Here is a 26,103-nt window from a genome sequence, read left to right as displayed (position 1 = left end):
AGAGGTACTAATTTATAACTTTGTATAGTAAAATGAAATAATAAAAGTGTTTTATGCTTTAAGTTGGTAATATTTGTATTTCTATCATATACGCAATTATTTTTTATGATAAAAAAGAGAACATATTAGGATTGGTAGCAGAAAACAACAAAAATATAGCCACACAAGTGGATCAAAAAGTTTTGCAAGAAACCAAAAAAAAATAGTAAGTTTATGATTTTAAACTTATTACAATGAATGAACTTTTTGTGCCGTTAAAAGGTAAATATGCAAATTAATAGTTATTGTTCTGTTTTAATAGTTTTGATAGTTTCAATACATGATATTAAACTTATTGAAAATTTTGAACTTAGTTGACATGGATGATATGTATGAAAAAATTATTGTTTACATCTATTTAGGTAAAAATACAAATTTGTTGTTATTGTTGTATTTTAACAGTTTGGATAGCTTCAAACTTGATATTAAACTTATCTGATTGATTGAACTTGGTTTTTTTGATTGATATGGGTAAAAAAGTTGTTGTTTATGTCTATTTGGGACTATTTTTATCTTTAAAAGGCAAAAATACAAATTAAACTTTTAAATGGCTTTCAACAGTTTGAATGACTTTAATCCATGATACTAAACTTATCCAAATAATTAAATTTAGTTTTCATGATCGATATGTATGAAAAGCTAAAATGCTTTCACTGTTTGCATCTATTTAAGACTATTATGTTGTTAGGGGACCAAAATATAAATACATGATATTAAAATTATTCAAAAATTTTGAACTTAATTAACATGCTTGATATGCATGAATAAATTGTGATTGATATGTATCCTATCTAATAACATATGTTTTTGTATAGGAGATTGAGATGGGCGGTAAAATTGAACATGTGAAACTTTTTTGCCTAACACACATAAAAAAAATGAATCTTACATAAATGTCGAAACACAAAAAAAATGGTAATTTGTAACATTTATTTTAACAAAAAGTAAATATTTACTCTTTTTAACATATTATCAATTAATCATTAAACTTGATAGTTGTATATGACTAATTTATAAGAAAAATCGAAAGAGAAAATGCCTGTTGAGATTGAAGTAACATCTGATGATTCTCTCAATATATAAGAATTGAAAAATTGAATATTCATAGAAATTACTGGAAAAGAAAAGTATGGATGGGTCCGAGGCTTTGGATTGGATCAAACACCATCTACCTACTATAGATATAGATCTCAACAATTTATATTCTCAGCAAGTTAGTCTTCACGAGATATTTCAATATTGAGAAAGGAGTTACAAACTATGCAACAATGTTTTCAGCAAATGGAAGCAGAAAGAGAACATGAGCGTGCTAAAATTGAGGAAGAACTTGTTAGAATGGAGTAAGAGCGTACAAAATTTCAATAGTTGCATGATTGATTCGATCATCTTATGAATTTTGTGCAATAACAAATTTCAAGAACTGATCTCAGTGGTCCACCAACTCATGTATTATATTTAGTAAATTTTTATATTTTTTAATATAAAAAAAGCTTACAATAAAGTGTTAAAAATTGTATGGTATTATTCAGTAGGTTCTTGATCACGCTAGTGACTAAAGTGAAATTTTTTTTTCATCAATTAGCAGCCTTTAAAATCTATGCAATTATCAATTTCATACATTTTAATTTTTATTTTGCTAATGTATTAAAAAAATTTGAATGTTATTATACTAATTATTAAATTTTATGTTAATTAGATACATATTTGAATGTAAATTTAAGTTTATATTAATTTCAATTTCTGAATTTAAGTTCGTTTATGAAAATAATAAATATTAATAGAAATTTTTTATTTGAAAAAAATACATTTTGTAGTTTTACGGCATTTGAGTTTAAAAATGACGCTAAATGAATAATTTAGTGACATTTGTACCATAAAATGCTACTAAAAATAACAACGCTCTTACTAAAATATATTGTTAAATTAACTACTTTTTTTTTATACAAATGCTACTAAAGTAATGATGTTTTTACGATAAAAACGTCACAAAATTAATGACATCTCAAAGATATAAATATATATAAAATAACGACGTTTTACATATACAAATATTACTAATATAATGGTATTTTTCAAATACAAATATCGTTAATATAATAATATTTTTTAGATACAAATACAATTAGTATAACAATATTTTTCAAATACAAACATGATTAATATATAAAATACCGTTATTTTTCACTATACATATATAATCAATACTCTAACTAATATTTTTTACAAATATAATAAATTTTTTAATGATATTTATAAATGCTACTGAACATTGAAAAAAAAGTCACTAAAAATCTAGTCGCCTAGCGTCCCTCCCGACGTACTCAGGTCTGTTTCTCTTTCTTCCGACAGAAAGGGAGAAACAGATACAGCTAATTCATCAATCGCCATAGCGATGGCGATTAGGTCTTTTCTTATTCTTTTTCCTTTCTTCTTTTTCTCTTCTCTGAATCCGATCCTTTCTCCTTACGAAGATAAATGGATTGGTAAGTTCAACTTCTCACTTCAAATTGACAATTAACGACTCCCGCTATCTTTACTTCATCGAATTTTATTCAAATTTAGCTTTAATTATTTATTTAATTTATTTAATTAATTTTTTAATGTTAGACATCAACAATACATCGGCAAAGTGAAGCAAGCTGTGTTCCACACTCAAAAAACTGGTCGAAAACGAGTCATAGTATCTACCGAAGAGAACGTTATAGCTTCACTTGATCTCCGCCACTGCCAGATTTGTAAGTCCAATCCTATTCAATTACTAATTATTGAAGTTTATTTTATTTATAATTTTGTTCTTCAGTTTTTGTTTTAATTACTACTAAATTCTTGTTGGCTTTATGGTTTGTTGTTTTAGTTTGGAGACATGTGCTTGAGTCTAATGATGCTATCGATGGAATTGATATTGCTCTTGGGAAGTGTAAGTATACCCATATCCAATTCACTTTATAAGAAGGAAAAAAAAAAAAAAACTTGTGTGGCTTTAATTTTTAATTTTGAGTTATTTTTTTATTGTATTTGGTTTCCAACTTGTGTTTGTTGAGTGTTGATCGAATATTTTGTTTGATTAACTGTTGGTTTCTCCTTCTGGTGTCAGTAGGGGAAGGTGTGACTTCTTGCTTGTATAGCTGAGTAAGTTTTGATTAAATTTCATTCTTGCAGATGTCATTACCCTTTTCATCAGGAGGAACTATTTTAAGAGCATGGAATCTTCCTGATGGGCAGATGGTGTGGGAATCTTCTCTTCAGGGTCCAAAACACTCAAAATCATTGTTATTAGTGCCGGTTAGCATCAGAATTTTCATTTTCATGAACCTTTCCAATTAACATCGTTTTTGTTCCTATTCTTTGATTCTGAGTCTGTTTTCAGTGGATCATGGTTTCTGAAATTTCTACCTTTCCTTGCGCTATTAGATGTTCTGTTATACAATCAAGATTATTTTTGTTAAATTTTCATATAAAAGATTTTTAGTTGTCTGTACTCTGTAGCACATCAAATTGAACGAGGCAAGTTTATGTATAGAACTATAGATATGTGCTTTGTTGCATATTTCTTATTGTTGTAACTTTTTATCTTCTGATAGAACTTCATATCCTGCCTTGTGAACGGTCTTTAAAATTGCATTTAGTGCTATTGATAGAAATTATATAATTCACTCTATAATTCTAGAAACACGTGATTGACTATATTGATGTTGTGCAGACAAATTTGAAAATTGAAAACGATAACGTGGTTGTCATTTTTGGCAATGGCCATCTCAATGCTGTTTCTTGCATAGATGGTGTTCTTTGGAACAAGAATTTTGAAGCAGAAAGGTTAGTACAATTCGAAAGTTTTACATTTCAGCAGCGTTCCCCCTCTGCCTACTTCCCTTTGAAAATAATGGTATCATTAATGTACTACATTGCTATGTTAGTTGCAGCCTTGAGATTCAGCAGGTAATTCAGCCTCCTGGCAGTGATTTAGTATACGTTATAGGATTTGCTTGCTTCATCCCAGTTTGAGATGTGTCAAATCAATGCCAGGAATGGAGAGTTGTTGATGCATGAAATTGCAGCCTTTTCTGGTGGTTTTTGGGAGAAGCTTCACAAGTTTCTAGTGAGACAATTGTGGCTCTTGATTCCACAGGGTCAATTCTGCTAACAATAAGTTTTTAAAATGGAAAAATTAGTTTTCAACAGACACCCATTTCAAATCTTGTTGAGGATTCTTTGGGACCGGCAGTAATAATTCCTTCATCAATCACAGGAGTGTTTGCAATTAAAACGAATGCAATTACTATATTTATTAGAGTGATAGGTGAGGGCAACTTAGAAGTGGTGGAAAAAACAAATCATGAAACAGCTGTTAGTGATGCTCTCTCAATCTTTGAGGGCCAACAAGCATTTGCATTGATTCAATGTGTAGGCAGCGAGATTCATCTCATGTTGAAGCTTACGCTTGATTGGGATGGTAATTTTCTTAAAGAAAGCATTACAATTGACCAGCAACGTGGGCTTGTCCACAAGGTTTTCATAAATAATTATATCAGAAAGGATAGGACTTATGGATTTTGGGCATTGATTGTGATGGAAGATCATTCATTATTGTTATTACAACAAGGTGAGATTGTCTGGACCAGGGAAGATGGTCTGGCATCAATAATTGATGTTACAACTTCAGAACTCCCTGTGGAAAGGGATGGTGTATCAGTTGCAAAAGTTGAGCACAACCTGTTTGAATGGCTTAAGGTATGCAATTTGAATCTTATAAGATGATTTCAATAATATTATGATGTTTTCATTGAAAAACATGTTTGTTGTTCACATTTTAACTGAAGATGTCTGTGGACTGCATGTATGTAGCTGTTTTCATTGCTCTGAACAGATTAATAGATAATTAATTATTGATTTTGTTTCTGATACATGTTGAATTATCATATGTATAAAATCTTTCATGTGGTTCTGAAATTAGAAAGATTATCAATAAACAGGTGGGAGCATTCTTGTTTTTTGTGTATTCACCACAGCGTTTGCTAAATGGTTTTTGACTCTTTGAATAGTATTATGTTATGTTAGTTTTAGAAACATGAACTTCCTAGAAAGGCTCAAAGCATCCATAACTGTATTCATTATTTGAAAATGGACTCGAAGATGCCTTTCTTTGATTATTAAATCCTCTTTGACAATGTGGTTTTGACAAGATGCTTTTTTTTTTTTTTAAGGGACATATGTTGAAGCTCAAGGGAACACTAATGCTTGCAAGCCCTGAGGATAAAGCAGCCATACAAAGTATGAGGTTAAAATGTTCCAAGAAGAGCAAAATGACCTGAGACCACAATGGCTTCCGGAAGCTGCTCATAGCACTAACAAGGGCAGGGAAGCTTTTTGCCTTGCATACTGGAGATGGACGCATTGTCTGGTCTCACTTGCTACAGTCTCTACAGAAATCAGAGTCATGTCAACATCCAATAGGACTAAACTTGTACCAGTGGCAGGTTCCCCACCATCATGCTATGGATGAAAATCCATCTGTGCTTGTAGTTGGCCGGTGTGGTCCAAGTTCAGATGCACCTGGTGTACTTTCTTTTGTTGACACTTACACAGGACAGGAGCTTAGTTCTTCAAGTCTTGTTCATTCTGTTACACAAGTTATTCCACTGCCATACGCCGATTCAACAGAACAGCAACTCCATCTGCTAATTGATGCTGATAAGTATGCACATTTATACCCCAAAACACCTGAGGCCATTAGTATTTTCAAACGCGATTTTTCAAACATATGCTGGTACTTTGTGGAGGATGATAATGGCATAATAAAGGGGTATGCTTTGAAGAGCAAGTACACTGGTGAAGGGGTTGATCAATTCTGCTTTGACACTAGGGAGTTGTGGTCAATTGTGTTCCCTTCGGAATCAGAAAAGATCATTGCAACTGTTACTAGAAAATTGAACGAGGTAAAGAGTTTTTCCCCTTCCCCATGGTTTTTCTCAATGACTTCTGCTTATTTATCAACCAGCATGGTGATCTTAGGGGTTTTCCAGACTCAGTTGCACTGTATAGCATTATTGCATGAAGTGACTGCTCTCATGAGTCAATCTTTTGGTTACACACTTCTCAACCCTAGACTTTTAACCATTGCATGAGACTTGCCTCTTCATTTTTATTTTGTTATTGACTTCTTAAAAGCCATTTGTATCTGATTTTGTTGTGCTTTAGTGTCATGTTGTTAATGGGTGTTATGGAAAATAGGTAAATGTGATTAATTCCCAATTGTGCATGTTCTTCTGTGTATTTTGAATGTTTATTGGTGCTATGTTGTGAATGCTGCATGTATAAACCATATTGAATGCCTTGTGATTTGAGTTTTTTAGGTGGTACATACTCAGGCGAAGGTTATAGCAGACCAGGATGTCATGTATCAAGAAATCTACTTTTTGTTGCAACTGTTGCACCCAAAGGCAGTTGTGAAATTGGATCTATTACACCGGAAGAATCATGGTTGGTTGCATACGTTATTGACACTGTAACAGGTCGTATTTTGCACCGAGTGACCCATCATGGTTTGCAGGGCCCTGTTCATGCTGTAGGTTCTCGTTTATTTTCTTGTATTGGTGTCATAAGCAGCTATGAAAGGGATGCAACTAATAATGCTTTTTGTTTCTAGTTTGTTTTTAGTGAGAACTGGGTTGTCTACCACTACTTCAATCTTAGAGCGCACTGATATGAGATGTCAGTCATTGAAATTTTTTACAGTCTCGGGCTGTAAGCAGATGCACATGAATTTTTTATGTTGAAATTGCCTGTATCTTCAATTCAGTTAAATTTATTTTTTCCAACTTAAATACCATCCACAGGGCAACAAAGACATTTGGAAGCTTGTTCTTGGAAAGCACAACCTTACTTTTCTTTATATTCTCGACCAGAGGTTATAACAAAATCACAGTCCTACATTTCACCCATTCTTTGAAAGCTATAGCTGTGACATCAACAGCGAAGGGTATATCTTCAAAGCAGCTTCTCATTGGTACAATTGGTGATCAGGTACGGTAAAGTTTTCAGAAAGAGCTACGCCATGAAGTTGTCTTTACTGCTTCTTCATGAGTTGCTCATGTTTTCCTTTTAAAGAGTTAAGATCTATACTCATTTCTACAAATATTTGCGTTGTATGTTACTTTTCCCTGGGGCATGAATTTAACCATGTTTTACAGGTTTTGGCACTTGATAAGCGATTCCTGGATCCTCATATATCAGTTAATCCCACGCAAGCAGAGAAAGAAGAAGGCATTAAACCGCTAACAGATTCATTGCCAATCATTCCTCAGGTTAGTTTCCTTATATTCTGTCATCCAGGCCAGCTTTTTCTTTTTGTGTTTAATATATTTTAGGTGGTAGTGTCATTACCTTAGGACATGCATATGCTCATGAACTGGCCAACCATGAGCATTTTCTGAATCTAATCCATTCTCTCTCTCTCTCTCTCTCTCTCTGTGGAGGGTGGGGGGTTGGGGAAGGGGATTTGGTTAAGTAGCATAACTGACGCCTGTTCATGAATTGTTTGCAGTCCTATGTTACACATGCCCTTAGAGTGGAAGGTCTTCGAGGTATAATAACCGTGCCTGCCAAGCTGGAATCAACAACCCTCGTCTTTGCACATGGAGTGGACCTCTTTTTCACTCAGCTTGCACCTTCAAGGACATACGATTCACTCACAGAAGATTTTAGTTATGCCCTACTGCTCATTATGATTGTAGCACTTGTTGCAGCAATCTTTGTAACGTGGATTTTGTCTGAGAGGAAAGAACTACAAGAGAAGTGGAGATGAGTAAGTCTCTGCCCATTACATTTGCGTGCTAACATTTTTCTTTTTTTTTTTTTTTTTTATTTATTCAGATGACAGATGCTTTATGATTTGAATTAGATTAGGGGGTTAATTCCAAATTTTGTAGCATGCATGCCCTTTTAATGTCATTTTTATTTATGTGTTTTACATCATGCAACATCTACATTAAACATCTCTCATTTTCTTGTTGTGTTTAGCGTTTACTCCATATAATAATCTACATTAATAATTTTTTTATAAAGAACATTTAATTAAGTGGTGTGCTGGTAATTAAGTGCTGATTGAGTCACTTGGCCCCATTTTGTTCCTATTGTGATCGTTACATCATACTGTATAATATAATATAACAAGGTACACGATAAGAAATGTTTATGCTCACGAATACAATTTATTTTAATTACATGTAAGATAATTTTTTAAATTTTAGTTATATAGCAAATAATTTTTTCAATCAATCATTCAATTTTCAAATACTTTCAAATTTTTTAAAAAAAATGGACATTCAATATTTTCAATTTTTTCAAATATATTAGATGATAATAGCTTTATCATCGAATATATATATTATAACATACAAAGTTACATAATAAAAATTATTTGTGGATGCTTAAGTGAATGGATTTTTTTTTTTTTTTGACATATAAGAAATTTTCTAAAATTTATTTATAATGACAAGTAAGATTTTGATTTTTAATTTTAGGCTATTTATCAAATAGTATATATTTAAAATTTTATTTATTATTCAAAATTTTCAAATTTTAAATGAATGATTACTTTTTATATATTATTTAATAATCCAAATATATATTCACATGAATAATTTTTAAATTGTTAGTATCAAAATCTAATTTAGATTTATTATTTTTTAAGATTTTCTAATAATCTAAACATATATCTTTTTAAATTTAAAAATTGCATAGATATATTATCCTCTAAAATTGATTTATAAAATAATTACATTTAATAAATTATTTAAATTCAAAACGTAAATCTATGAAAATTTAAAAATTTTGTATAAAATTTGAATTCAAAACTATCAAATTTAGAATTTATTTTTCTTTTTTAAATTTAGCCAAATTTTAAGAATATATATAAAAATAAATATATATATATATATATGCGTTATAAATTTTAAATACGAATCTCCATTAAAATTGATTAAATTAATCTTTTATTATTTTGAATTTGAAAGATAAGTTTTATTTTTTAATTTCTTTATCATTATTTTTAATTTTTTTATTATTAGATTATTTTAAAAATTCAATCCCAGTCACAATTATCCATCATTTTATTATTATTATTTTTAACTTCGTATCTAAATAGCAATGAAAGGCATCAATAAAAAATTTTTATTGTTTCACTTACAGTCATAGTTATCCATCAATTTTTTGTTTGAGAAAATTTGTAATTTATTACTATATCACTTATATTTTTGTGAAATAATTGGTTGGTTTTTGTTTTGTTAGATGATTCGTAGATTCAATTATCTAATGTAAGAGCAAAAGAGTAAAGACTTTTTTTCTATATACATTTACTTTTATAAAAATTACCCTTATATCAATGTTATTTTTCTAAAAATTGAGCATCAGTTTGATAATTAATAGCAACTAAACAAGAAGATATCATATTAGATATAATATAAATGGCCCGTTAATTATTATTTTATAAAAAAAAGTGTAATTTTCTATACTTCCTCCTCGTCAAAGTCATAATACTCATTTTATTTATAAAAAATTTGAGATAAACTAAAATTTAATTTAATTTTTATCTTTTTTTTTTGGATTTTTTCTTTGTCCAATATTATTTGCCGTATATTTTAAATTTTATCAATTTTTAATTAAAAACTATTTTTATTACAACTTGATATCTTAATTATATTATTTATATTTTATATATCTTTTTTATTTTTTTTAGATTTTTTCTCCAATATTATTTATCGTATATTTTAAATTTTATCCACTTTTTAATAAAAAATTATTTTTTATTACAACTTGATATCTTAATTATATTATTTATATTTTATATATTTTTAAATATTTAAATAAAATAAAAATAATTCGTGCATCGAAATTACAAACTAATTTGAATTATATAAAAGACATCCCACAAATCTTTTTATTACCAACAACTGTAATAAAATTTATTATGAATATTAATAACTATTTTACCTTTCTTTTTTCATAATTTAAAATAAAAAATATTTTCTCAATTTAAAATTACACATATCTATTAATTTATATAATAATTATATCATAATCCTAATATATAATATAATAATAAGGTATAAAGTTATCGCATAAAATTGAATTTATATCGTTAAGATGAAGAAAGTGTTTTTTTTTTTTTTTTCATCATTTTGTGATCAAATGCATTATTTTCATGTTTATTTAATGTAATTATTTAGTTATAACAAAATTAAATAAATAAAACTAATTGGATCACAATCTAGTTAGTTAATATATCTAATCAATCAATTAATTAATATATCTAGTTATTAAAATTAATGGATGTGCATTAGAAGGGCTGTGCATATGCTCAGAACATTACAGTCCAAGCAAGGGTATTGATGGGGTATTCTGAAGTCTAAAGGGTAAATTCGTCTTTTCATTATAAAGAGTAAGTTAGCAAGGCTACAGGACGTTTTTCAACATTTTGTCGGAGTTGAGGTTATGTGTCGGCCTCATTTCTCGGAATTGACCTGAGCAATGTCGGGACCGTATCCTACCTGATAAGCGCGTGACGACACTAACGTGTCTTAGAGATGTTGGAAGCATGCCAGCCATGTCCGTACATCCCATGTCATACCAGCTGCCAGTTCCCCCGTCTAGATCCTTCTAACCTAATGACTCCCTCCTGCAAGTATAAATACTCTTTTTTTTTTTTCAAGTGAGAAGATTAAATCCCAAAAATTTCCTATCAACATATCTTTTTCCGTCTCTCCTTTTTTTTTTTTTTTTTAACTCTTATGAGTTCTTGCTTTAAGTATTGAAACTCACCTGTCAGAAAACACCACTAATTTTTGCTTTTAATTGACCTCCATCCTTGTGATTTGATATTTTTATCTCTAATATCAAATTCAACACAAAGAAATATTTTTGCAAAGGATTAATAACATCCGTAGTTTTTAAGTTTTGATCCAAATTTAATTTTTATTGATAAATTTTAAAAAGTTATAATTGGATCTTTAATTGTTTAAAATTATCTTATTTTGATGCTTTTATCATGAAATTATCTAAATTAACGATAAATATCGACTAACACTATATGACAAATCCAGCAGCATCTCACGTAGTAAATGAGGAACCAAATAAAATTTTTCTCAAAATTTAAAGGTCAAAAACAAAATTATTTAAAAATTTTATATATTTCATATATATTTTGTAAAATATTAAATTTAAAATTATACTTTTATATTCTTTATTTTAATATAATTATTAGTTATATTTTTTTTAATAGAAAATAATTTTTTTAGAAATTAAAATTAAGTTAAAAATTTAAATTCTTTTATTAAAAATTTAATATCATTTTAAAAACAAATATATTAGTTTCTATTAAAAATATTATTTTACTCATAAATCATAATAAAAATGTTATTTTCTATTTATAAAATATATATTTTAAAATATTAAATATCTTTTATTTTCCTCTTTCAAATTTATTTTATAAAAAATAAATAAAGGAAAACATAAAAATAATTCAAGAAAAAATTATTTTTTATATATTTCAAATTATTTTATAAAATATTATAATTTCAAGTATTTTTAAATTTTTATTATTATATGATTTATCAATAAAATAATATTTTTAATAGAAAATATATTTTTAAAAAATTAAAATTAAATTGAAAATTTGAAAATAATTTTGTTAAAATTACATATCATTTTAAAAAATTAAGTAAAAATTTTTATATCAACTTAAGAAATAAAATAAAAAAATATAATTTAAAACAATTCTTGTTTTTCTTTTTTATAAAACGCATTTTATAAAATATATTTAAAAAGAAAAAGTAAAAGATATTTAATATTTTAAAAAATAAAATTTTTGGATAGAAAATAGTATGTTATATTATGATTTATCAGTAAAATAATATTTTTAATAAAATTTTTTTTAAAATTTATTAAATTTTTAAAAAAAGAATTTGAAAATTTTAACTTAATTTTAAGTTTTGACTATCTATTTTCTATTTAAAACAAAAATCTATCCAATGATTTTATATTATAATAAAAAATATGCAAATGTAATTTTAAATTTAATTTTTTATAAGATATGTATAAAGTATATAAAATTTTGAGATAATTTCATCTTTTATTTTTAAACATTGAGAAAATTCTATTTTAGTAATCCCACATCTGTCACATAAGTGTTAATTAACGTCATCACGTGGTGCCAACTGATATTTGTTATCAAATTAGATAGTTTCATAGACGGAAGGATCAAAATTGGACTTTAGGAAATTAGAGATTTGATTAAATTTTTTTTAAAATTTAAAGATTAAAATAAAATTTGAATCAAAATTAAGGGCTACAAGTGCTATTAATTCTTTTGTAAATTACAAGATCTCATTTACAATGACGCTAGAGCCTGTGGATATTCACCATCCTCCATGTTGTAATACGTATTATCTTTAAGAATTTCTTAATAATAATAATAATACCAAAATGACAAATACAATGGTGTGGATTTTAGAGTATGGTTAATTTTATTTTTTTTACCCTAAATGAAGTTTGAAATTTTTTTTTTTGTTTACCTTTCTGTTAAGGGGTTTTGAACCTTAATTAATTTAATTTAGGAACTCTTGGCCATGAGAAAATTTAATTAAATCCTTGATAGCACGGAGTACTCCTGCTCAATTTACATTTGTGAATTGTCATGAGCCGTTGGAAAAAAAAAATTAATAAAACAGCGTTTTTCTCCTTTTTTTTTGTTTTATTTTTTCATACTTACTATTGATAGAGAATAAACAAGATTATAGCATATAAATATTAAAATTAGTGGAATGATATTATATATAATAAGATTTCATCTTGCTATCGAAACTGTCATGTAGTATTATAATAAAGAAGTATAATGATATTGTTTGCTCTCCAACTATGAAAAAAAAAAAAAAAAGAAGTGATTTTAATTTTAATTGTTTATCTGGGATCAGTTTGATTCCTTTTTTTTTTTTTTTTTAATTTCTGATAATCAACTTATCGTCTCAAAGTTGTTCAGATCTAAACAGAAATACTAACAGCTGTTTCGTTAAGATTGTCACCTGAACTGGTTGTATAAATTATACACCTGTAATTATTACGATGTTGCAGTAACATGCCACGTATCTAGTTGATGATGTGGCAACTCAAACAGTAACAGAAAACATGAGCCTTAACAAAAAATCGATCCCTAAAGAAAAAGAAAAACCCAGGCCACCATACGCTTGGCTTTCTGTTCACTGCTTCAATTAATTTGCATAGGATTCACTGCTCCGCTGAGTGCTGTGGTCTTTCTTTCCGAGCAAAAAGCTCACTCTTAAATTTGTTAATAGGAAAAAAAAGAAGGCAAAAATATCCAAACCAATTCCCCAAAAATATGCAAACGCACTAACAAATCAAATCAATTAGTATTATCTTTTATTATCTTATATATTAAATTTCTCGTCTCCATTCTTTTCTTCTTCTCGGGGCAACTTCTTTGCCTTTGCCCCACTTTTCTCAGGGAAAAAATATTAAAACGAATAAAAAAGGATATGGTAGTAGCAAATTTGGTTTACTCTACTCCTAGTGCTACTACTGTCATTACCACCCCCCCCCCCCCCCAAAAAAAAAAAAAAAAGAAAGGACCCAGGAAACACAAACAACGTACCTTGTCAGTGAAGAAGAAGATATTGGTTGGAGTTCATGGCGAGCTCGTGTGGACTGAAACCAGTCTGGCTTGGGCGCCTTCAAAGAGGATGACTCAGGCTCAAGCTATAACGGTGGAAATTCCCTGTGAGGATAAAACCATGTATGGCAGATAGTGAGTTGGTCCCTTCCAGCTTCAATTCCATTTTCACCACTCACACGTACTGGTATGAACCTTCCCTTTCCTCTATTATCTCCCGGCCCTTCAACTCCCACCCAAGTTCTTCACATCTACGACAGCGTTTTCCAGCGCTTCTCTGCTAAGTTTTACCCGACTGATGCCCTCAAGCTCCAAACACTTTCTCACATCATCGCTGTCATCCTGAACAATTCAGGCACTTGCAAACCACGTGCTTGTCACTTGTTATGCCTCAAAACCAACGACAGCGCTGGCCTTTTGAAAGAATACAACTTTGGGTCCGATCAGGTTGGCTGTAGGGACAGGAAACTTTTTTTTTTTTTTGTTAAAGTTAAGTAATCAAACATATTAAGAATATTTGTGGTTATTCTCATGAGAGAAATTCTAACAAAAATAATTTAATACTAATGGCTGGGTTTTTAAGCAAAACCAAGGATAAATTGGGCTGAGAGATCATATATTGGAAAAGCCAGTTGCCCACATTGTTCACTATATTAATCTAATTAAGTAATAATAATCTGCTTAAGTCGAGGAAAACAAACTAGACAATTATATATAGTCAGTTTGTGAAAGAAATCTTGTTGGGCCTACTCATAATATTTTTACAAAACGTTCCCCATCTATCCCCAAAAGAAACACGACTGCCTTGTTATTTCCACGCAATTTCTGTTAATATATCTTATATCTTTTTTCACTTTCAGAATCCAATTTGGAGAATAAAGAGTTAGTGAGACTAATTATAGTACATAGGGTGCTAAGTGCTAACTGCAGCTGCTAAAGAGGCGAGCCCGTGCAGAAACGGCCAGCACCATCCTAATACTACGATCGGATCAAAAGGTTGTTCGTTACAGCAACAAGAGCTAGCTATGTCGTCCACGGTCCATGCACGGTCTGCATTGCATGCCTCCTCCAGCTTCAACCAGATCAATGTCGAGGCCAGCGTTCATGCAGCAAGCTAGCACTATCCTAATACTACGATCGGATCAAAAGGTTGTTCGTTACAGAAATAAGAGCTAGCTATGTCGTCCACGGTCCATGCATGTTTTTGACAACTGCACGGTCTGCACTGCATGCCTCCTCCAGCTTGAACCAGATCAATGGCGAGGCCAGCGTTCATGCAGTTAGTTAGCACTAAGCTGCTGCATGGCTAGTGTCTCATATTGCAAGCATTACAGATATAAGGCTACACGGTACAAAACGCCAAAACTCATTCTTAATCTAACGGTTCAAACTTCAGCGGAAATTTTACATGAAAGAGAGGCACCTGATTTATGTTTTGCTGGTAAAAGTTTTCGACATTTTCGCTTTGCCGGCCCTCTGAACCTGATTCGCAAGGAAAGTCATAGCAAGGGTAGAGATGAAGACATGGCTGCTGATTGCTGGTTGTGTTGTTTCTACTTTGTAGCTATGGCGCCATAGCATTGGCGTGCCCATTTGACCTAAAAAATAAAGCTCAAAAGATCCACGCAGTGTGAATTGTGAAGGGATGACGCCAACCCACGAGGGATGTAAATTTGAATTACACTTAATTAGTCATATCAATTTTTTGGGTGTTGTTTTAGCTTCTGCTCTGGTGTTGACAGCAAAGCATAACATAGTACTTGTAGTATGTATAGAATAGAGACAGCCAGATGGAAGGATACCGATAATGTCTTTGGCCAACCGCTAATTGCTAGGTTGCCAAAGCACGCAATGTATGTACGGATACTACTTCTTAATAATAAAAAGGAAAAGAAAAACCCTATCATATGTAAATATATATAAAAGGGGCATTCAATTAGGTAGTAGAACACATGATAAAGTTGATGAGATCTGAAATGTGAGAGTAAGCCCCAGCATAAGTATCATTTATTACAGCGGCAATTAAGCTGACTTAATGTGCAAGAGTGAATAAGAAATGAAAAAGAATTGAAGAAAAAATTACTAGATAAGTAGGCAGATAGCCGTCCTAATTATAGAAATTCAGACGAGACTTGTCTTGCATCCATTATATATATATATATATATATATATATATTTAGTTTAGGAGCTTCTCTTCGTATTTCATTTTTTTTTTTTATTTCAAATTCTATTTACACTCTAAATTTAAAACCTATACATACATTTTTATTCATTACACATATTTCTTCGTTTTCTTCTTTCCCTTAAATACCCTTCACACCCATTTTTCCTTTCTCTTTCCTTCTTCTCGAAATCACACCCTTCAAACCCTAAATCATATTTCATCCTTAAAACTTCAACTCAAACCCTAAAATCATCATTATATATTTTAAATATTAAGACTGAATTGACCAAGACTGAAGTACTTTTTTTTTTTTGTAAATTTTGAACATGTGACTGAATTTGTGATAATGTTGTGAAATATTATATAGATTGTGAAATTATGTAGATATGCATATCCGTATGCTTTTTAAGTTTTGCAAAAATGCATACTCGTACAAAAATTATAAAACCAATGGTTTCGAATACATATTTTTTAAAACAATACTAATTTTTTAAAAAATGTATATTAAAAAAGTTTAAAGACCCTTTGAAAATATAATTTTGGACAATTTAAAAATTTTTCAAAAATGCATAAATTTTTTGAATATGCATTTTAAAAAGGTTTGTAAAATTTTTGAATATATATATTTTTTCATATGAACTATAAACAAAAAGTAAGTGGTTTTTTTTTAGGGATAAAAAATAATTTTATTAAAAATATTTAAGTAATTTTACTAATAAATATTGTTATCATAAAAAATTAAAATTTTTTCATTGTAAAGAGCAAAAAATGGATGCATTTAGAAGTTCTCATTTAGATTCTGCTTCCATTATTTCGGTCGGCATTGAAATATTTATAAGTTTCATACTTGAATGCTAATAATATTATAGTTATCATGAGACTTGTCTCAGTCACAGTTTGAAGTGATACGAAAGATTTTACTCTGACAAGTGCTTGAATGCCAGTTCAGGTCTTGAGAGCCGCCACTGATCACGTAGAAGGATACGACCATTTTGGAGCTATGTCCTTTTTCACTTGTATAAGTATCTTCAGGATTTTGCTTCTATTTCTTAAAGCTCGTCCACTGATCATCATAACAATAATCATGTTAGTTATGCACTCTATAAGCATGTATACCTCTGAATGGCAATAAAAGTTAGTTTCTCCCATTTAGCAATCAACAAGGGGAACCACAAAAGAAATAACAAGAACAACAAAACCAATATATAATATTCTATAACAGGAAAAGACATTTACTGTTTTCAGTGTCTTGGTACCGTGTCCGAAAGGATTCAGAGGATACCATCTCTATTTATCTCTTTATATTTTTAAATCATACGAGCTATAGATTACAACCGTACTGAATTATTAGTAACAGTACAGATATTCCTCTAGGGCTCTTCCGACTCAGGCTTCATAACATATATTCTATTAACTAATGGCATGTTTCTGTTCGACTCCCACTAGCTGCTCAAGAATGGAGCATAGACCAATTTATTTAAGCGACAAACAAGCCCTTTCAAGTACTGATAAAGGGCACATTTTAGGTTTTACAAACCTTATCCAGGAGAACACTGGCATACAACAAACATAGAATAAATTCAGTTGGTACACAAGGGTGGTTGTGCAGGGATCCAGGCATATGCAAATATTTACAGGCCTTACCATGCACCTAGCATTTTTTTCATGTTCTCAGGCTTGGAAATGCAAGTGGAACAGTATTAGTTCGAGAATAAACAATCAACTTGTGTGCAAAATATGACTGGTTTGATGTCTGACACTTCATCGAGCTTTTAAGCTTCTCTTGTTTTGCAGCATCAAGGAAGGTGCTTCAGATTTTTCCTGCTGAAAATTAGACAAGTCAAATACTGATTGAAGTATTCAAGAAAAGAGAGTGCAATAACTGGGTTTTTGGAAGAGATTAATTTGAATCCAAAATGAAGAGAAGGGAGTGCAATAACTGGGGTTCTTAGAAGCTAACCCCATATTTATGAAGATTACAGTCTCACAAAGTTTGATTTCGTGAATGCTCTTTTCTAACAGTAAGCTTCCGCTGACGCTTGTGCCCAACCAATTTCATCAAGCCAGATGAGGGAGCTTCCCTTCCAAATTTCAGGTCTTCACCTCTAATCATGTATATATTTCCTGCTTCAGGCACAGTAAAATCAGCAGGATTTCTGTTAATGCAGCAGATTTCATTCTCTGAACCACTTTTTGGATGGAAAGGAGAGCCACTCCTAGTACGAGACTCCCACTTCTGTTTTGTTGCACCCTGTATCACATGAAGCTGTATGGGAAACATTGTAAAATCTGAAGTGCCAAGCACCGATTTTGGCATACTATGAACAGGAATAGATCCGCAAGTTGTGTTTAAGCCACTACTTGAGGATACAGTTTTTTGTGATCTGTGGTATCTATTCTGCGTTTGAGAGTCTGAGCACTTTTTCTTCCCTTTCTCTCTAGACTTTAGTGAAAATTGACCCTTAAAATCAGTTGCCTTCTTGAAACTTTTATCATGCTGGAATGAAGAAGTAGAAGGACCAACTGCTGGAGTGGCTGACGTACATTCACAGAAACTCTCAGGTAGGTGGCTTTTACCATAACAATCATAAGATGGATGTTTCATCGAATTGCTCCTATATCTCCCAGATGGCAAGCTTGAAAACTCTTTAGAGTGATGACCATGAAGAAAGGAAGTTTTCTTAACAAATGTATGATCTCCGTCCACATCAACTGGTGTACCTGACTGTAACCCTGCATCCATAAGGCTGAGTAAATGCATGGCTGGCATGATTTCATTAGGATACTGATCTAACGACCCATTATGTTTGCAAGTAAATGGGTAATCTGCATGTGTCCTTCTAAGGACTCCAGAATCAAACTTCCCACTATGCTTTTCAAAGTTTGAAGCCAGATCCAAGAAGTTCCGACCATCATTTCCACTTGTATTTCTCTTAGGCAGACTGCCAGGACAATGTGAAAGCACATCTACCTTTGCCACCTGATCTGCACACTTCTGAGGGATACTGTACAGATAGGGCATGTTATTTGGTATCATGGATGACCATAGATGAGCTGCTTCTCTATTCTGCTGTGAAGCACTCTGGCATGTGTTACAAACTCCCCATGCTTGCATGCTAGCGTGAGAGGACCTCTGCCCAACCATGTTCCCGATCCACTGGCAATTTTGAGCACTGTTTTGCCTGCTGGAATTGGTGGCACAAAATTGGATTCCGTGCAATGGCTTTTCTCCGCATAGAGGAAAATGCCTAAAGCCTGGAGGAGAATAACTTTGTTCCAATTGACTCATATTGTACTGATTTTGGTCCATATGAGAGAGATAATCAACTGACTTTTGTCTACTGGGTCCCACATTATCACCACTTACAATTTTGCCAATTCTTTCGTATTTAGCTCGTGGTTTTGGTTTGTCAGTGGTCTCATGAAACAGGCTTATCTCTTCATTTCTATACACTTTATTAAGATCAACCCTCTGATGATTTCTGGTGTTATTGGTTGTTTCTGAAGGATGTTTTTCAGTCTCAGTATCAGGAAGAAACCTCTCATACTGATTCTTTGCCATGAGTTCAACGATTTCCATGGGTATGTCATCTAAAGCTCCTTCCTCGGATGCCATCTCAGCTTGTAGATCATAATGTTTCCTAGCAACTGTTGAATGGTCCTGAACCTCCACAGTTTTACCATTGTTGCTTGTACCACTGAAATCCTGCAAAAGAAACAGATAAGAGGGAAAAAAATCTCCTCTCAATTACACAGGAACAAAAAAATGGGAAATCAAATATGCATTAATGATCCAAATTATTCCTAATTACTTGGGAAACATAGGGGAACATCTGCCACAAAGGTTAGCTATGTTTTCAGGTATATGTTTAACCCACTCATAATGCGAAATTTAAATGATTGCCTATGTTAATCAATGCTACATATATGTGATATCTTCAAAAATATGAATGAGAAAGATGGCATCTACGTTTGCCAATATAAGATGACATGAGCTTATTTCAGAGCCACAATAGTCATCAGTGTAGAAAAAATTCCAAGAAAGATTTACATTTTTCTTGCAAGGATTAAGGATGGAAGCAGAAGTGGTTTCAAAGTCTAATGAAGTTGGGGATGATTTCATACAAAATCTTTGCAGATACTTATTCTGATGAAACAGTCAAGGTTGGAATAAGCAAAAGACGATAGCTTCACATTTCCATGAATACAAGTATGTAAGTATAGCAGAGTTCTCAATTATAAGAACCTGTTTTCTCAAAAAGAAGATGTGTACACTTTTAAGCATTTCTTACATGTCCTCCAAAGAATTCCATCATCTGTGAAATAGTGTTTTAACTGTGTTTGATTTAATAGTTTATCTTCCAGTTCGATTATTAGAAATTAAAGTTTTATAACTGGATGTGGAAAAAGGAATGTTTCTCGCTCAAAAGCCAGAAACTTTAATCTGGATGTTAACCATAACTTGAATAATTCAGGTGTACCAAAACAGAATGTAAAACAATCATAGTTACAGAGGAAGAAAACCAAATTTTGGGGAAAAAGATCACAAAAATTGTCCTGCAACAAATATCCTGTGCATATTTTTTGTTTTTTAAATGCTAGTTCAATAACTGGAGTAACAAAAGAAAAGATCATACCATTTGCTGAATCAGAGAACAATTCCCAACTTCAGCATGAGATCTCTGTTTTTGCTTCTCATTCAGGAATGGTATTCTGTAAGTAGTTTGGTTACTGTTGAGATCAACATGCATTCCCTTCCATAGAGAGGCATCTAGTTCAGATTTAGATGGAAAACTAGACTCCCCAACATAGTTCATATTTAGATCTTTCCTCCCAACCTCATACTCACTGAGAAAACACCCTTGCCATGGCAATAAACATGGTAGCCCGTCTCTGATAGGAGAAATATTTTTTGCATCATATCTTTTAGCAGGCAAGAAATTATTAAGAGAAAAATGCAGTCCTTTTTCAGCTGATGCATCCTGGGTTACTTCAAGTGGAACTGCTATGGACCCATTTTGTCTTACTCCTACATCTTTCCTTGAAGTCAAACCTTCTCTGAGAATGCCATTGTTCCAAGGAATTGGAGAAACATGCCCATCATGATCATGAAGCATCTTGCTCTTTTTCTTCAATAAATTAGATTTTTTCTCTGCCTTTTGGGCAGATTCAGGAAAGGGATCCAACCCACTGCCTGTAGAAACATCATTTGATTTGTACAGAATAATATCAGTGGCATTGCTCTTAGTGGTATCTGTAGGCTTTTTCTGTCTTTCCTTCCGCAGATTTTCTCCAGACAGACTCAAGGACAAACATCCATCAAAATTCTGGGTCTTTTTATTTTTCTTCTTTCCTAGAATAGGACTTTTATCAACTTTAAAGTTAGCCAAATGCCTCTTTACTGGAGCTTGTGAGCTACTTCTATTAGCTGTACCTTCTGAATCAGAACTTGCGATTCCATCAGCAGTTTCTGCAACTCTGTTGAAGGTCCTAAGGTTCTGATGTCCATTATTTGGAGAGCTCATTTCCCCAGGTCTCCATTCTTCATCTTGTGGCAACTTTCTTTTCCTGCTATGAGCCAAACTGCTGGTAACATTTCCTTGGCAATTGGCCTGACCTTCGGGAGCAGACATTGAATCTATGCCTACAGATGCATCAGGAATGGCAGTGGAAGGAGAATCTTCCATACTCGTGAGATCAGGTTTTTCATCTCCATTTTTACCCAACAATTCAGCCAGCAAACGCACCTTACGGGTTTTTCTTCGATGCAAGCTGCCAGATCCAATACCAAGCAATATCTCAGCCCTTTCAGATGATGCATAATCACAATCATCTAATTCCAACGAAGGATGTTCGGCTGTACAAGTCTTGATAGCATCAGGAACCCTATTAACCATACCGGTTATCCCATAGGATCCACGAGCTTTCACTAACTCCATCTGCTGATCACAGGCAGAAGCATGCTTTCCTGCTTGACGTGTTTCAGTGGCATCCTTAACCATGCACTTTGGGTTTGATTCAGGAAGCTTGACACCATCAACTTCATCATCTTTTAAATTGACCTTTTGATGGAGCTGAGAAGCCACTGTTGCAGTTCTAGTTTCAGTTGCAAAGTAGGAAAATGGTTAAGCTTTTTTTATGGTCTTTTGGTCATAGTAGACATACCTTTATCATCTATATGAAGTGATTGCTGCATAAGGCTAGAAATAACTTCTATTCCAGCATAATTTGAAATATGGATTTCTGGATTAATGTTATTTTCTAAGACATATGTTTGCCCTGGAAAAAGCGCCAAAAATAATTAACGCTCTAATGTAGTGGTAATTACATGAGAATCAATTGAGATAGGATAGAAATATACCTATGATTGGTATATCTGCAATTTCAGCTTTCTTTTCACTTCTATCACTAAATAAAGGATGACATTCATTGCTACCAACATTCAGAGAAGCATTAGAATCATGATGTTTTCTTGATTCAACATTAATCTTTCCAGCCTGCTGCAAATCTGATAACCATGTCACAGCATCCCCATGGGATGACACATTGGAACAAGAGCCAAAGGATTTTAATTTGCTACTATTATTAGCAACAGTTCTTTCTTCATTCATACTGCCTTCAGCCCCAATATCCTGCAGGCAGCTATGGCAACACCACCATCTGAACTTTGGAACAAGTAAAGGAGGCAGCTTATAGTTTTGTTCTTCAGATATATTCTGGCCACCATCTAATGCAAATGGCCAACACTTCTTCCAGTCTTTGTTGCGCATCTCAGATGCATATCCACTGCATTTAAAACAAATGGAATTTATGACAAAGATTTCCAACATGAACATTAATGTACTACATAAAGCAAGTCAGAAAATAGTGCTCAAAGAATTATATATCTGCATAAGCCATTGATACATATCAAATCTTGCAATAAATTTCCCTCAATATCTAACTTTAATCCCTTTATTAGATGGCATTACATAAATTAGATGTTTAGTATCCTGTCATACTTCTCGGCGATATGGTCCTCGCAGCCACTAGGTTAATCCCATTCCATCTCAAACATTATGCTAATAAAGAATAAAATACCTCAGCTAATGCTACTAATTATAACTAGAAGATCCAAAAAGTTCGGATCCTATTATCAAAAGTTGGGAAAAAAAACTCATGTGCACACATAAACAAGCAAGTGATGAAGTTAGTGAGGAAGCATGAACAACAAAAACAAAGAAGTTAATTCATTTTAATAATTCCCATAATTTGATAAATAAATTCATTTTAATAATTCCCATAATTTGATAAATAACTTTAAAATCCATTAGTAAAGACATCTCTCTCAAATACATATGAACTTACTGCATATAGCCCCACACTACCATATAGACTTTTCAACAACAATGGTAATATAGAGAGGTTGAGAAAGTTCAACAAATTCACAAGAGCATTGAATAAAGGATCATGACTTACCGAATAGAAAAATGCTCACACTTCCCAGTATCAATGTCATCATTAGCATTGTTGAGATCTATAGATATTGAGCCAATCCTTATTGGTGATTCCACAGACTTGGCAACAAGATTAGAACTGCAACTCTGATGAGTTTCCTTGACCGCAATAGTTGTCTCCATGTTATGAGTAACTAATTAATCAATGCCACCAAAGTGCAAAAAATAAGATATCTTATGAGATATGTAGTAACATTGTAACTATATCTATGCTACGTGATCAATATGCATGAAGCTATAAGATATTAAGTATACCACAAGAACTTAAGCACACACTTTATTTGTAATTCCTAGGAAATTCAAGATGAAAACTACCTAGTCATAGTAAAATAGATATACTAAAACAGATGAGAAGCTGGAAAGCCCCTATATATGGTGATTTATTACATAAAATAATAACTTATAGCGGCCGACAAGTGAATACTATTCAAAGGGAACAAATTGGAAACCCTAGTCCCTATGAAATCAAACATAAAGATGTTAGTAGTTACTACACTAATATTTTAATAACATCCAAGTAAATTAGATAGCAAAATCCAACCATTTATAATACACAGTAAACCACGAAATAACATGGATAAGGTAAACAACATGTTAGGGTTTTATCAGGAAATAAAAACAAATGAAGTTCGCAAAGAGAAGAATATTTTTGTTATCTCCCCTATAGCAAAGAAACAAACCACTTTAAAACTCACTTCCAAAACCTTCGAGTTAGATGGTAAAATAATCCATATTAATTCATAAAATGAAAATTTTTCTAGGGTTTCGTCACATCCAAATTCACAAGCCAGTGAACAGTGAACACAATTTCTAACACCACAAAACCCATAAAAAAAACCACATAAAATATCCATAAAAGTGAAAAGATTAACTCATAAAGCAAAACCCAGATGCCAAAATGTTAAAACAAAAAGACTAAACTTAACGTGCTAAGCACAGTAAACTTACCCAAATAACTGAAATAAACAAGCTCCAGCTTAGCTTAAATCATATTAATCAAAATATAACCAATCTAAAATAAAGACCAAAAACCCAGATCTTTAAATTGTAATTAGATTAGAAAAACATACCTTTAGTTGAGTTAGCTATCTGTTAAAACAATCTAAATTCTAAAACCAACCCAGATTCGATTCTTCACGGCCAGTCGAGAAAATGGTATCAAAAGAAAGAACATCGAGCGACCAAGAAGAAGATTCAGTCCTTCTGAAGAGATCTGAAGCTTGTTGTGTAGAATTTGAGTGCGAAGTTTGGAGAAACCCTAGCTTTAACAAGGGGAGGTAATATCGATTCTTTTAGAGAGAGAGAAAGGAGTAGACAGAAATGAGTTTTTATCTTTTGTCCTTGAAAGGAGGGTCTTTGTTGTTGTATTAAAATCGTCTGTTAATTGTCACCAAAAAAAAATCGTCCGTTAAAAAACAGACATGGTCATGCCATGTCATAACATTACACCATGCATCCACGTGTAGAGAGAGAAAGAGAGAGTTAAGAGAGAGAAAACCGATATGTGGAAAAGAACCAATGGATTTAGTCCACGTGGAAGGAAGGTGCGGTTCTTATCACAATCCATTATAGGTGTTGTGTCTTCAAGGGAAAACCCTAGAGGGAATAGTGAAAAAGCACACTATTCGCACGCGTTGTTTGCACGCTCCTGTTCCCCGGCATCAAATTTTCAATAGTCCTTGTCGTATCATGTGGTCTCAAAGATGCCTTTGCACGTATACAACCTTTGATAGGAGCGTATTATGAAAACTCCAATGAGGGGCGTGGAGTTGTTTGAGGTGAAACCCTAAGGTTTAATTTCTTTTATTTTTCTATCATGTAATGAAATATGTAACCCTAACTAGCCCATTTTCATAATAAATATCTAACCCTAACCCTGGCCTAGTAAACTAGTCAGTATACTGAGGGGTGGTAAAGGATGTGGATCACATTCATATAGAATTGGGTTGGGAGTACATCAACTATTAGCTTTCAATCATGAAAATATATTTATTTCATATCCTTTTTTCTCTGTACATGTATCCTTTGATCAGAGGGCATCTTTGCTTTTATTCCACCCTTTGAATGTCACCCCACCCTTCACCTAAATTGTACCATTAGATATGTTAGTTGATGATTTAAACTTACAATCTCCTTATAATAAATTCTTCCATTATTGAATATAAAATTTATTTCTATTTATTTATTTAAATACTTTTTAAGAAATCGATAAATTTAAAATTTAAATTCAAAACTTATAATCACTTCTTTTATTTTTCATCTGTAATTTTTTTTAATAAAAATTTTTCTTTCATTATGTTTATAAGTTGAAAATTTTTCAACCAAATGATGGATAGATTCTTTACTTGCAGAATAGGGAAAACTTGAATAAAGTCATAAAATAAGAACAAAATTAAGGGAGAAGTTTATCCCTATCGGGTAGGTTGGGGCTTAAGGTAGCGAAGAGGAGAGAAAAAAAAATTGCACCCTATTGGATATAAGTGAAAACAGAAGGTTACTTTTGTTAATTATGACGTGTTGGGTGAAGAAAAAAGAAAAGTTGAGATCCTTTACTTATGAATTAAGTATTAAATTAAATTTGGTTGTTGATTTTTCCAAATTAAAAGAGACCATCGAATTCATTTGGAGAGAAAGTGTCCAAATATATGCTTGATCCAAAGTCCATGCCGATTGGTTTATCCAATGAATGTGAATTTGGTTTTTTTCTTAATTTAATTTCCGCATTC

The 26,103-nt window shown here is 31.9% G+C and overlaps 1 protein-coding gene and 1 pseudogene across 5 annotated transcripts; one reads left to right on the top strand and one right to left on the bottom strand.

Moving 5' to 3' along the window:
- Positions 1-2,316: 2,316 nt before the first annotated feature.
- On the top strand, positions 2,317-8,015 carry LOC111302939 (uncharacterized; annotated as a pseudogene). The gene is made up of 12 exons (XR_016326544.1): positions 2,317-2,526; positions 2,647-2,774; positions 2,894-2,956; positions 3,199-3,321; positions 3,740-3,852; positions 3,960-4,767; positions 5,241-5,972; positions 6,390-6,601; positions 6,683-6,780; positions 6,873-7,059; positions 7,227-7,340; positions 7,580-8,015. The product of XR_016326544.1 is annotated as an uncharacterized LOC111302939 (transcript).
- Positions 8,016-16,652: 8,637 nt separating this feature from the next.
- LOC111302938 (protein EMBRYONIC FLOWER 1-like) lies at positions 16,653-24,759 on the bottom strand. 4 transcript variants are annotated; one of them, XR_016326542.1, is made up of 8 exons: positions 24,448-24,759; positions 23,340-23,511; positions 22,243-22,667; positions 22,047-22,160; positions 20,519-21,966; positions 17,842-19,587; positions 17,526-17,702; positions 16,653-16,944 (listed from the first exon to the last, which is right to left on the bottom strand). XR_016326542.1 is itself a non-coding variant. In XM_022898853.2 (7 exons), the coding sequence occupies exons 2-6, from the start codon at positions 23,498-23,500 to the stop codon at positions 17,866-17,868; spliced, it is 3,870 nt and encodes a 1,289-aa protein (XP_022754588.2). In that variant the 5' UTR covers positions 23,501-23,511; positions 24,448-24,759; the 3' UTR covers positions 17,068-17,705; positions 17,842-17,865. The 4 variants fall into 4 exon arrangements, 2 of the variants coding, with proteins under 2 accessions (XP_022754588.2, XP_022754589.2); XR_016326543.1 differs by having other exon boundaries at positions 16,656-16,944; positions 17,526-17,705; XM_022898853.2 differs by lacking the exon at positions 16,653-16,944 and having other exon boundaries at positions 17,068-17,705.
- Positions 24,760-26,103: the final 1,344 nt, after the last annotated feature.

The sequence above is a fragment of the Durio zibethinus genome, chromosome 13 (assembly GCF_047325235.1).
Source record: "Durio zibethinus cultivar Kanyao isolate XHJ-2024 chromosome 13, ASM4732523v1, whole genome shotgun sequence".
Taxonomy (NCBI): domain Eukaryota; kingdom Viridiplantae; phylum Streptophyta; class Magnoliopsida; order Malvales; family Malvaceae; genus Durio; species Durio zibethinus.
Note: the sequence above shows the minus strand (reverse complement) of the source record. Positions and strands in the feature narration are given on the sequence as shown.

Coding starts and splice junctions, on each gene's coding strand:
- LOC111302938 (XM_022898853.2), bottom strand. CDS start 23,500: ATGGAGACAACTATTGCGGTCAAGGAAACTCATCAGAGTTGCAGTTCT. Junction 22,161..22,242: donor TGCAGATATACCAATCATAG/GTATATTTCTAT, acceptor CGCTTTTTCCAG/GGCAAACATATGTCTTAGAA. Junction 19,588..20,518: donor GTTCTCTGATTCAGCAAATG/GTATGATCTTTT, acceptor TTTCTTTTGCAG/GATTTCAGTGGTACAAGCAA.